At 49.6% G+C, this 13,200-nt stretch overlaps 1 protein-coding gene across 4 annotated transcripts in view; it reads left to right on the top strand.

The window, feature by feature from the left end:
• The window catches only part of NTN4 (netrin 4), a 50,451-nt gene extending 47,357 nt beyond the window's left edge, over nucleotides 1-3,094 (top strand). For all 4 annotated transcript variants that reach the window (XM_076334945.1, XM_076334934.1, XM_076334954.1 and 1 more), the window contains exon 10: nucleotides 1,343-3,094. In XM_076334945.1, the coding sequence (XP_076191060.1) occupies nucleotides 1,343-1,479 (137 nt within the window). In that variant the 3' untranslated portion in view covers nucleotides 1,480-3,094. The remainder of the gene's footprint in view (nucleotides 1-1,342) is intronic.
• Nucleotides 3,095-13,200: the final 10,106 nt, after the last annotated feature.

Here is a 13,200-nt window from a genome sequence, read left to right as displayed (position 1 = left end):
AAGGGAGGTAGATTCAGGAGCTCTTGAAGTGTGATGTTTATAACAGCAGGCTTGACACAGCCAAAATTAATGTCTTGCAAAGGGTGATACTGCCATACACATATCCTGTGTTTACTTGGCAGAAGAGAGGATGTGTGTGCCCAGAAATTCAGATGAAGTGGATAACAAATTGTATTGAATTAAAGAAAAACATGCTTGACCTTTAACTAGGGGACACTCTCCCTTTATTCTGAACTACAAAATGAAAACCCAAGAAGACATTAGCAGACTCCCCACTGTGGCCAGGATGGAGCAGGGCAACCAAGAGCACTGAGGGAGACCCATCTCCCCCAGGCTAGTTCTTACCGCCATGTGGTGCTCCCCAGACCAGTACGAGGAGGAGGGGGTACAGCGGGGGGTCTCATGCTTGCTGTACCCCAAGCATGCTGCGGCAGGATGCTGGCCCTGGCAGGGAGCTCCTCCTGCCACGGGAGGAATTATCCTCCTTGTTATCCAGGTTTTTGGCACATTCGTGGCCCATTTAGGCTGTTGGGAACTGTGGCAGTGTTTCTTTAGCTAATTCAAGCCAAAGGCTTCGCCCCGTTTCCCACTTAGCAGTTATTGCCTGGCTTCAAGCGCTCTTTGAGTCATGCCCCGAAAGCCAGGCACGGACCTGGATGCCTGGGGCAAGCCTTGTGCTGGGGTGCTATGGGGCTGTGCTCCAGCCCTTTCTGGCACCTTCTGGACACCAGGTGAGGCTTCACCAGATGCTGCTGTCATGCCTCTAAAACATCTGGTGGAGGCAGAAGTTAATGCCACTCTTTTCAGTGTAACTGCCACCCCCTCAGGCTCTTCTGGGGTGCTCGTGCTGGCAAATCTAGTATTGCCTCTTGGCAAGCTCCAGCGTGCCTTTGCCTGCAAGGGGGCACTGGCCATTTTAAGCAAGACACCAGCACTGGGCTATCCTGCGCTGTCATTGCTGGAATGTGCTGAACCGACCGATTTCCAGGCCCAGGTATATTCAGGGAGGGGTGAGGCAGGTGGCTGCCAAATGAAGGTTCCCAAACGAGGTATAAAAACTTGTAGTGCAGCTGCCAGAGTTGTGCTTCCATTTATATTTAGAAGCTAACAAAATCAAAGTTTGCATACTGCATCTCACTGACAGATGCACCACAGGGGTCATTTTTCCATAGATATAGATAGAGGTATAGATATACAGATATATGAGAGAATCAATATGTGTAAATATTCTTCATCTAAGTGCTTTTTTACACAGGACTAGATAACCAGGCTGACTTTGCAGCGCCAATAGGCCTCTTAAGTGTAGTGCTGTGCAGTCCCTGACCGCTTTGCTGGTTTGCAGGCTTGGAGTACCTCGTGGCAGGACACGAGGATGTCCAAACGGGCAGACTCATCGTCAACATGAAAAGTTTTGTCCATCAGTGGAAGTCGGCTCTCGGAAGAAAGGTCCTGGAGATTTTGAAAAGAGACTGCAACTAGAGGTGCGTGACTGCCTAGGGCATTTCTTTATGCACAAAATGCAACAGCCTTCACAGAAAGAAGACCTCTAGGATGAAAACTGGAATGTAAGAAAATAGTGCCAAAACGTGTAGCGAGGCGTTCAGAGTTGTAGGCGCTGTCTAATTTAACCCTTCCTGGCCAATGTTCATCCACTCACCTGTAGCTTCCTTGCCAGGGGCTCACCTGAGCCCAGCTCATCGTTACGTTGAGGGAAACAAAAGGAAGGGCGGACGCTTGTCTCGCTTCAGTGCCATGTTGGAGCAACTCCTATGAAGCCACTGATCGCCCCAGACTAAATTGCCACCCTAGAGAGGGAAAGTGTACCCACAAGCTACAGCTGAGAAGCAAAACACTGCTGCCAGTGCTGCCAGCGCAGATCCTGAGTGACTTCCAGAGGCTCCCAGAGGATGCTGTGGGGAAGGCGACAGCCACAGCGGCAGGCAGGTGCTGGCGGCAGCATGGCAGCGATGACTGCTCTTTAGAAACACCCCCTCGGGTTAGGACATGGCACCCGTCAAAGAGAAACAGGTGCCGCGTGCTTTTAACCTGGTCACCCCACTGAAGGTTTCGGGGGCTACATTCTCTGCCAGTGCTGGTGAGGATGGAGCTGCCGGAGTGAATCAAATCCCTCTGCCTTGGCACAAGCGTGGCATGAGGCAGAGGCTGGCTATCCACCCACCGCACGGCCGCAGAGAAGAGCCGGCTCCAGAGGGTGCAGTGTCTCTGAGCTTTTATCCTTGAAGTGTTAAAAAACAAACCTAGCCCTAGTGTAAATATTTCATTGTATAAAGCACTTTACTACCTGCCACTTCACGGTGCAGGAAGTCTAATTGTGTTGGGGAAAGAAGAGGTTGAAGGTGGCACGTGAAAAAAACTCCTTGAAACAGAAGCACTCCTGAAGACCCCCCAAGTTGGATGGCGTTAATGGTATAAAGGGAATGGCCAGCCTGGCACTGGCTACTCAGAGTATCTGAGGATACAACCTGAAAGATAAAGTATTTGCACTGAAGTCCCAGCTTCAGACCAGCACTTGGACCCCGTGGGCAGGACTCCAGCGAGACTTCGCAAGCAGCATGAGGAGAAGAGACTTTGAGACAAAAAATGCAATTGCCAGAGGAGAAAAACTCTGCCTGCAGGAAAATGAGTGGATGTGGAGAACAGAAAGGACTCGCATTCGCATATCACAACCCAGCGATTCATGGTGGGCCTGGAGTTTATTTTATTTTTTACGTTAGTATTTAAAACTGAACATTTTATTTGTTTTCTTCTGTGTTATTGTTTGCAATATATACGGCCATTATACTTCCTCATTAACACCAGTATGGAATATAGCACAGTTTACTGCAGTTTTCAGCACTAAAATATATCTTTTCTGTAAAGCATCTTTAAACCACATTGCATAGAGTGTATTTTGTTCATGAGTGTGAGGGGAAAGAAAAGGAAGACATACAACACCAGAAAAGTCAGGAGTCTACCAATCCGCTTTACGTATGTATTTTTCTTTCAAGGTCCTGTGGACTCACAAAAAAAAGGATACTATTTTGGTAATTTGTTTTTATATCTCATGTATGTAATAAATATAATATGATTTCAACATCTTCATCTCCTGTTACTGCTTACACCACTGGCAATGCAGTCTTCGTGCCTCCACTAGAGAGCACAGTGAAAATGGAGCTGGGTAGGGTGAAGCTGCCATGGGGGTCATTTTCCTCTCTAGGGGATAATATTCACCATATGGCAAAAAGCCAAGCAGCATGGATGGCTCACAGAAATCCCATTTCACCTCTATTTTGGGAGGCTTATAAGCTCTTCTCATAAGAAGAGGAATTGCACCTAAATATTTTCAAAGTTGGACAGATCCTTGCATCCACACAGGCCTGATGGCTGAGCTGCAGAGGAGTTACCTATAAGAAGCAAGCCAGGGATGGCAGAAATCAGGCTCACTCCCTACATTTGAAACATTTGAAACTGTAAAGGGAAAAAAAAAGGCTGTGGGAAACGAGCGCTGTGGCAAAAGGTCTATAAAAACACTGCGGAGTGAAGTCAAGCATCAGAAATGAGCAGCCAGGGGGTCGAGGCGTAAATCGCAGCGTGGGCAGCACCTCCCCAGGTGGGCGGTTAATCAGTGACTGCCGGGGCACCACGCTGCAGCAGCACCCATCTCCCCAGCGGCTGGAGGAGAGAGCAGGGAAAGTCTCCTCCTGTGGCAACACTTGGAAACTAAGAGCCTCCAGTATCTCCATTTAGATTTAAAACTTTGCAGTTTTACCTGCTTGACATATTTTTAGCTTAATTTTATTTTAATGCAATTAAAACTACATTTGCAATGGCTAGTTGGTTCATGTGGCATTGTGAAAGCCAGAGGGTGTGAGCGGAGAGGCCCGCAGTCCCAGCTGGCTCAAGCACTGCAGGGAACTGGGATGGCTCTAGCGGCAGACGCTGCGTACGGCACCTTGTCTGACCCCAGTCCTAGCCCTGGCTCTGGGCACTGATGGTTTTACGAAGGAAAGGGATTAGCTTCCGTAGGGCAAATCTGTCCATGAGAGATTTCTGTGAGGGGATTTTGGCTGGAAGGAGAAATGTCCCTTTACTGTGAGTGGGCAAGCTGGATATCCCTCCATCCATATGAGATCTCTTCACAGTGACAAGATGGCCAGCCAAGCCCTTCTCAGCGAGAAAAGCTTGTTCTGACAGTAAATCTTTGCAACTGAGTGGGTTCGTCGAAGCAGCCTGCCTAGTTTATCTGTTTAATCCCATCTGTTATACGTATAAGAATAGGATATCTTTCCCTGCCCACCTGAAGAGTAGATTTATTGCTTGATAACTCTAGGAGTAGCAATGCCTTGTTGTGTGACAAAAATCAGTGGCAGGAAAACCAACCCAGTCATAACCAGAGTCGGCAGCAGCAGCATCCACAAAATGGTCTTTGCTTCCAGAAATACCCCTCTGGCCTTACAGACAAAAGCTGCTGATGGAAGCAAAGCTGGCAACTTCACCAGAGGCCAAGCTGCCCCTCTCTGGACCGTGTTGCTCCTGGTGAGAGGAAAGCAGAGGTGGGTGCTGGGGTTTTGGGGACCAAAGTGGTGGCAGCGGTGCCAGGAGCTGCAGCAGCTCTGCCCAGAGCATCCCCATGCTGTCCTCCTGCCTCACCTGCACCTAAAGAGCAAGTACCTCCCTGCCACTGCAGGAAGCATGGTGGAGTCTTCAACCATCCCTGTTTTCAATGCAGGAGGCTAGATGTAAACAGTGGCCGGGGGTCAGTGATAGGGGCTAGGGCTGGCTGCCAGAGACCCTGTGCTCCTGGTTGTGTGTCAGCATTGCAGGAGTGACTCTCAGCTGGTGACACGCACTTGGGTTGGAGGAGGTAAAGCAGGTGTGTTAGAGCCAGCCACCACCACGGCACAGACCCACAGCAGACATGGCAAATACAGCCCCTCCAGTGTGTCTGCGTATGATCCAAACCTGTAGCAGGTGCTACAGCACAGACAAGGGGAACACTCAGCCCCAACAACAAGTTTTCAGTCCCTCCTTCCACCATGCATCTCTCCAAACCCAAATCTTCTGCCATGAGGGTTGTCAGGACGAGGCACTACGCTAAATCCATATGCTGCTGTGCAAGTGAAGCTTTTTCCACCATCCTCTGCCACCACTGCTACTTGTGGAAGAAAGCAGGACAAGCCACCCAGATCTGCCCATCAGTTTTCACTAACCTGAATCCGGGTGCTTGGAGGAGGCTGTACTCAGAGGTGTCCCACATCCTTCCTCACGGGGGGTCACCTTACACACCCAATTGCTTGCTAGTAAACACCTGCAAATGGGGTGAGCACTCCCCGGCTCTGCCGGGCCTGCAGGCTGGGTACCTCTGCCCAGCCCATTCAGCAGGAAGCATGAGGTGACGGGACAGAGTTGTTTAGGTGAAACATCTGCTTTTATTCTGTTAAAGAGCATTTTTCTCTTTGGACCACCTTAACAGACACCATCCATGCCTACAGACTGCAAGTGCAAGGAGGGATGGGGGAGAAGCTGCCTGCAGCCCCAGCTGCATCCTTCCCCGCAGCAGCAGCTGGCTGTAGGGCGACTGGGCAGCCCATGGACCCCAACAGCATGTCCCATCACTTCCCAGGAGCTGCTGCTGATGGCGGCCTTCTCCATCCTCGGCACGTGCCAGACCAAGCCCCAGTGAGCTGCAGGAGTGGTGTCCCCTCCTGCCACCACGAGAGCCGGGAGAGGGCTTGGGGCTGTGCCAGCTGCACATGCGTGGGGCCCTTCCCATCAGCCGTCACTCACCCCAGAGGAACGCGATCTTCCAGTCACAGTGGAAAATTACAGGCATGTTTAATATAGTTGCTCTGTCGGGCTAAATCTTCTGGGATATGACCATGTTGCTGAAAATGACTGAACGTCTGGTACTACCGGCCTGCCGAAATGGAAAGCTGGGCTGGTATGGGTAAACATAACAACTCAGGAACAAATAGCTGCAGTGTATTTTTTTTTTTTTAATCTTTATTTTTAGTTATAGTATTGACTTCAGTATCAACACTGGATAGAATAAACATCTCAAAAATGTCCGGTGACTGCTGCCCCAGCATCCAGAGGAGCCCTCTCTCTGATAAGGCAGGAGGAGATCGGCTGCCTGTGTGCCTTCTGGGCTGACGTGTTGATTTTTTGATGATGGTGTTTCCAAAGCATGCCCTTGCCCAGGGGTCATAGCTTCTTGCCGCTCTTTTCCCACAGTTCAGCACAGAAACATCACGGATGCCTTTTATTGCTTCAAGGGAAGGCAGTGAGGCCTCGGCAAGGCTCACTGGCTGGGAAATATACTATATATGGGAAACTTGTTGGTGTATTAAAAATGTTAGCATGGCCAAGAGGCCAACATGCCGCAGCAGGCATCGCGAGAGCCACTCTGCCCAGCCCAGCTCCAGGCTGTGCCCATCTCCTCACTTCTCCATCACTCCAGTGACTCCTTTGGAGCAAAAATAACGCTGGGCTGCTCACAGATGTGATGTGCTCATGGGTGTGATGTACTCACAGGTGTGATGTGCTCATGGATATGCTTAAGCCCCACTGACTCACATAGGCCAGGGAAGACTTTGTCGTGCCCAAGTCCTGTTCCCCACAATGTGATCCACAGTTCAAGGCATCTCCAAGCTCTACCTGGACAGTTTCTCAGCAGTAGAAGATGTGTAAAATAAGTTTATCAGGCTGCTGAGAGGTCTGGGGGGTGTAGGTGTCGGTGTGGGTCTGTGCATGTGCATTCCCCCGGGACTGCTCACTGCTTCATTTCCCAGATGATGTTTTCTCTGCTCACGTCTCTGGGCTCCCCCTGACTGGGCAGGTTGCTCACACTGCCGGCATTTCTTTCTTTGGCCTCTCCTCTCAGTCTTATACATAGAAGTCATGTATACTTATTGAGCACAGGACTTGGATTTTAAGTCATCTGGAAAACAGGGCTGTCAAAAGGCCTTTGGATCTGTATGAAAATTGTTGAGAACAATAAAATTGTTCCTAAATGCAACATTAGTGAAGTTTCCCTGAACTGACTTGCTGTGGACATGGATATGTACACCTTTCAGAAGGTGCAAAATGCAGTCCAGCTCCAGGCTCAGGACACGCTGAGGTACTGAAACACAGGAAAAACAGATCAAAACCAAGCAACTGTCCATCAGGCTGGCGTTAACCTGGAGTAAAGAACATTCATCACTGTATTTCCCATGCCTGATTCACAAATGTCATCCCTACCTGGTTCAGTAGGAGATATTTCTAACATTATAACCTTAAAATGTACAGCTGTAAAAAAAATGTGGTTGCTCTCTGTCTCTGCTCTTCATAGGAGCTGGTTCTCCTCTCCTTTGTTTGCATCAGGTGCAACTCGCATCTGGACTTGAGCATTTGTGCAGCCTCCGGGTGGTCCAATCTGCTGTGTCATCTCTACTTGGGCTTTATCTGAATAACACCTGTAGGAGATAAGGAAACATTATTTCAGATACACAAACAAGGACTAGAGATTCGCCCCACCTAACGTGAGGTGTCGGTGGCAGGTGGCAGTTATGCAAGAATCCCCTGATCCCCCCAGGGTTGCAGAAGAGACCCAGGAGCACCCCAAGGGGGGCATTACAGCTGCCCAACTGCCCCACAGGGGTAGGTCAGGGGGCAGGAAGATGCACAAGTACTTTTGTAGCTCGAAGAGCATCACCAAGATGCTCTTGGCAGAAGAGCAGGGGATTAAACCCACCCTCCGTAGGGCTAGGGAAGTTAAACAGAGCAGAGGCCCAAGCGGGGACATTAGCAGCATCCTTTGCTGCCTCTGCAGCTGCAGGCAAACACAGGGACAAGGGACCCCAGCAGTGGGAGACGAGGAAGCCTCAGCCATCGCTGCCATCACCCGTTGCTCGGCATGGCAGCCCAGACCCGACCAGCCCCTTCCCCCAGAGAGCTGCAACAGGGGGTCGTTTCTTGACCTGCAAAGCAGGTCCTCGAAAAGGCCCCCAGAGCCGCTGGGGTGACTGGAACAGGGAGGCCAATTCAAGGGGGCCTGGACCTGGTCATTGCAACGCATGCAGCTGGAAGCCACATAAGGAGTTTGAAAACGTTCACACGGAGCTGCGTGTGCAAACCAAACATGCCCAGAGCTGCTCTGCAGTGCAAACAACCCGTCTGTGCCATCAAACACCTCCGAAACAGACATTTTGGCAGGGACCTTGGCCCTCGGCAGCCCCCAGGCCAGGGTTGGGAGGGGACGAAGTGGTGCAGGCCAGAGCTGTGCCAGGAGCCACGCTAACAACTTGGCGGTACAGACGATCACCTTCCAGTGCCCAGAAAAGTTCCTGAAAACTGTGTAATTTACTCGCATGTCCGTACCGCCGGAGAAGCAGCACAGCCTGCCCCGTGACTTGGCCCTGGCCACAGCCAACAGCTACAAAGGCAGGTGGAAGAAAACAACAACAAGAAAACAGAAGCCAAGTTATGCAGCAGAGGGGGAAAAAAATATTACTCTGGTCGCAGCGGGTGACCGACAGAAACCCCGAAAGGCGCTGTAAATACAATTCAATGCAGCACAGACAAACAGCCCGGCCTCAGCGCTCCTGATGCCCTGCGGCAGTCCTCCGGGGACGGGGACGGGGACGGTGGGACGGGCCAGCACTCCCAGTCCTGCTCGGGGACGTAAACAGGACGTCCCACCCCGGGCTGATACAGATCAGCTGGACAGGGCAGAAGAGGGAAGAGGCCAGGCCCCCGCTGTGTCCCGGTCACCTCTGAAATGACAAAGCAATATTGCAAATGACAAAATACAAACGATATGGCAAAGAGCTTCGAGACCGAGGGGCGTGAGGAGGAGGTGGCCCAGGGGACTTCTGCCACAGACTGCAGCGGGGTCTGCTCCCTTGCTCATGCTCCGCGCTGGTGACTATTTAACTTTGACACATTAAAAGCAATAACGACCAAATTCTTCTGAGCAAAAAAGCACTTATAATTGGATAATGGCCACTGAGCATCAGTAGCTGGGTTGCCTAACGCCTGAAGGAAAGCACGGGAATTTTTTTTCCACCCACAGACCTATTATGAGGCTGACAAGGTCCTGCTCTCTGCAATTCCCATTAATTTTACTGCTGGGCTTGAAGATTTATGACAGCTTTGTCTGACATTCATGAGGCAGACAGGTATTGTTACATGCCAACATAACCCAGGTAGCAGCCACGGGTTGTTCTCCACAAATGACTGCACTCCAGTCAGCTTTGGAAAACTCCCAGTTTTGTACAGGGAAATACGAAATAAATGAGAATCACTTTAAATTCCAGTCTCCCTTTCCACCCTCAGGGAAGCCCTACACATGCCAGAGAACAGGGATCGCTGCTTGCCCTGTATTCAAACAGCAGACAAGCTTAAATCCTTAGGAATCCTTGAATACCCAGCGAATGATGACATACACCGAGGACATACCATACCTGTCATTTAAACCCCCTGTGATTTGGAAAAAATCAAACACGTAGCAGTTATATTAGCCAGGAGCAAGGGAGGAGCAACCAGCCGGCATCCTCATTCTTCTCCTTCCAGGACTCCATTTTCTCTAGCTGTGCAGAGTCTTTTTTTTAATATATATAATGTCCAAAATAGAAAGAAAACAAACAGAACTAAAATAGCAACAGTACAAGAGAAAATACCATCAGGAGTTCCTGTTCACAAGGCTATCCTGGCATTTATCTGGGGCTGTTGACATATTTAATAGCCGTGCAGTCTCTGCCAGCTGGATGCCAGCTTCAAGCTTGAATCCACAACTGAGATAGATAACTTCTTGCTTCATGCTGCAATTTCTGCACTGTTATTTTTCCTGTAGTGTGAGTTAGCAGTGTAGCGTATTCTGGGGGACAGCTTATCTGAAGGCATCCTGAAAAATAAACCTACACAGCTAATCCCCGCATTTCCCTCACCTGGGGAAGCAAGGATTTTGCTTTCATGTTATGTTAAGGATGTTTTTTTCTGAGTGAATTGCAATGAAGAAAGCCTGTTGCTTTGCTGGTAAAGGACTGTGAGTGTTACCATGATTTTAGTATAGTTTCTGAAATCTTCTGAATGTTTCTTCATTATACTGAAGAAATATTTTCATTTTAATTATCTGTAGTCCATAGAGATACATCTATGGAAAAAGACTGGGGAGTAACAGGGCTATAGTCTTCCCAATTCCCCCTCCTCAGTCAGTGCAGCAATTGCACCCAGCTGGTGCTGGGTTATACTAGGTGTTGCCCAAAGAGGTTTTCCCCCAAAGACTGCAGGGTCTGAGGGCTCTGGGGAGACCAGGGCTTGGGGAGGAAGTGTTGTCCCCCTTGTCTTGCTTGGAGGATTTTATTTTCCTTCCCTTGCATTATTCAGGAGCAGAGCAGGGCTGGGCTTTCATGACCAGCAGCACTCTCATGGTGAGACCACCACAACTCTCACTTGCCACAGTCCCGACATAGATTTTGCAGAAGGTCGGACAGCCCATCCCCTCCACCAGCAGGCCACCATCAAGCAGGAGACGCCACAGGGGCAGAGGCAGAGCTCACTGTGTGGCTGCAGGAACCCAGGTCTTGGGGAGCACTTGTGCTAGCACCCAGCCTGCTGGTGACAGCTTAGCTGCCATGAAACAAGCCTGCTAAGAACCAGTAGTATATGGTAGTTAGGCACTTCAAACTCTATGGTTTTTAAATCTACCCACCTTCTGTTTTCCAGAGCACACAAAAGCCATGACAAAATGTAAAGTGTGGATTTGGAGCCCACCACAGCCCACTTCTTGTAGGCTTGGGGCAGAAGGGCTCCCTCACTGAGAGAGCGCGGAGGTTTGAGAGCCAGCAAGGGTCACCTGTTGCAAACCAGAGGTGCTACGGGTCTTACTCACTGTGGCCAAGTGGGTTTTTCTTAATGACTCACAAGCTGCTGAGCACTGACCTCCACTCCAATTGTCTCCTTACCGCTCCTTGAATAAACACTATTTTAATAATAATGAGCCATAAAGGTTACTGACTCATCCTTTCTCTTCCAGGTAAGGAAATTAAATGGTCAATTATCTTAAGCATCACATAACTCAAAAAAACAAAGATTCCTGTCAAGGGATCCACTGTGCTGCCCATTATAAACTAAGAAACAACCTTCAGGTATCAGTTCCCAGCCAACACAACATTTGTATGTGTTATAATTAGATACTGGTTTTGTTGCTGCACAGTCCTGCAGTTACAGTGCTTTCCACTGTAAACCCACTCGAACTGTGTGACTTGGCCAATGACTCTGACCTTTTGTCATCAATGAAATACAATTTTTGAGAGAGCTGGTGCCTCTGCATGCTTTTTTTCCCTTGATGCTGTCATGCAACCATGATTACTTTGTTAAGCAGAGGGGGAAATAACAACAGTGGCCTATTGTAGTATATGCTGGGAAATTTTTTTTTTAATGCAAGTGGTACACAATAAAATTCATTTTGACTCTGCATCATGTTATGTGACAACAAGAGAGTGAACAGAGATAGCTACCCTTCCCATGCAAACAGACAAAAAATAACACAGTTAATAAAATCTTTACTTGACTTTGCCTCCCTCACATTCACAGCCTTGGAGCCCTCTGGTATCTTTAGCTGCTGATATGGTGGCAGCTCTGACCAGGATGACGGTGAATTGCGGGTCCCTGTGCCATGCCCATCCCTTCAACACCCGCTGCCCTGGGAAGGTCCCTCCTGGCACTGGCCGCTGTCACATCCTTCACGCGAGAACACCACAGAGGGCCCTTAGAGCTGGTTATCTGCCACATTCACAGCAGCTGGGCACACATTTCAAGGCACCCTCATGCAGGCAGCAACTCTGCTGGGGGACATCCCTGCAGGCAGCAGGGGCTGCTGGCAGCTGCGGTCCTCAGGTGCAAGGGCAGTGCTGGTGCTGAGGGTGAGCATGGGATCATAGAGTCATGGGATCATAGAGTCATAGAATCATAGAATACCAGGTTGGAAGGGACCTCAAGGATCATCTGGTCCAACCTTTCTTGGCAAAAGCATGGCCTAGACAAGATTGCCCAGCACCCTGTCCAGCTGAATCTTAAAAGTGTCCAATGTTGGGGAATCCACCACTTCCCTGGGGAGATTATTCCAATGGCTGATTGTTCTCATTGTGAAAAATTTTTCTCTTGTGGGGATCTCTCCAGGAGTAACTCCTACCCATTACCCCTCATCTTTTCCATGTGACTCCCTGTAAAGAGAGTCTCCATCTTCTTTGTAGCCACCCTTTAAATAGTGGAACATGGTGATAAGGTCTCCCCTAAGCCTTCTTTTCTCAAGGCTGAACAAATCCAGTTCTCTCAGCCTTTCCTCATATGGCAGGCTTCCCAGTCCTTTGATCATCTTTGTGGCCTTTCTCTGGACCCTCTCCAGCCTGTCCACATCTTTTTTGTATAGCGGGGACCAAAACTGAACACAGTATTCCAGGTGTGGCCTGACAAGTGCTGAGTAGAGTGGGGTAATGACTTCTTTATCTCTGCTGGCAATGCCCTTGTTGATGCAACCCAGCATCCTGTTGGCTTTCTTTGCCGCAGCAGCACACTGCTCACTCATATTGAGCTTGTTGTCCACCAGGACCCCCAGGTCCCTTTACATAGAGCTGCTCCCCAGCTGGGTAGATCCCAGCCTGTGCTGCACACCTGGATTATGTTTACCTTGGTGCAAGACCTTACACTTGTCCTTGTTGAACTTCATAAGGTTCTTGTTAACCCACTCTTCTAGCCTATCCACAGGTCTTCCTGTAGGGTGGCTCTCCCTTCCAAAGTGTCCACTTCCCCACTCAGCTTGGTATCATCAGCAAACTTCATCAGGGTACACTTGATTCCATCACCCAGATCACCTATGAAGATATTAAACAGCATTGGGCCCAATATCAATCCCTGGGGGATGCCACTTATGACAGGTTGCCAGTCTGAAAAGGAGCTATTTCCCCTCTGGGTGCAGCCTGTCAGCCAGTTCCCCACCCACCGCACAGACCACTTGTCTAGACCGTAACGCTCCTCCTCTAGGAGGAGGCTGCAGGAAACCGTACCGAAAGCCTTGGAGAAAACCAGGTAGGCAATGTCCACTGTTCGCCCCACATCAACCAAGCAGGTTACTTTGTCATAGAAGGCGATCAGGTTTGTCAATGCTCTGCTTTTGCTGGGTGTCAGGGTGCCGGGGCGCTTCTCCAAACCTGTGACTGC

Source organism: Aptenodytes patagonicus, chromosome 1, assembly GCF_965638725.1.
Source record: "Aptenodytes patagonicus chromosome 1, bAptPat1.pri.cur, whole genome shotgun sequence".
NCBI lineage: Eukaryota > Metazoa > Chordata > Aves > Sphenisciformes > Spheniscidae > Aptenodytes > Aptenodytes patagonicus.
The sequence above is the reverse complement of the archived record's forward strand: the minus strand, read 5'-3'. Positions and strand labels throughout refer to the sequence as shown.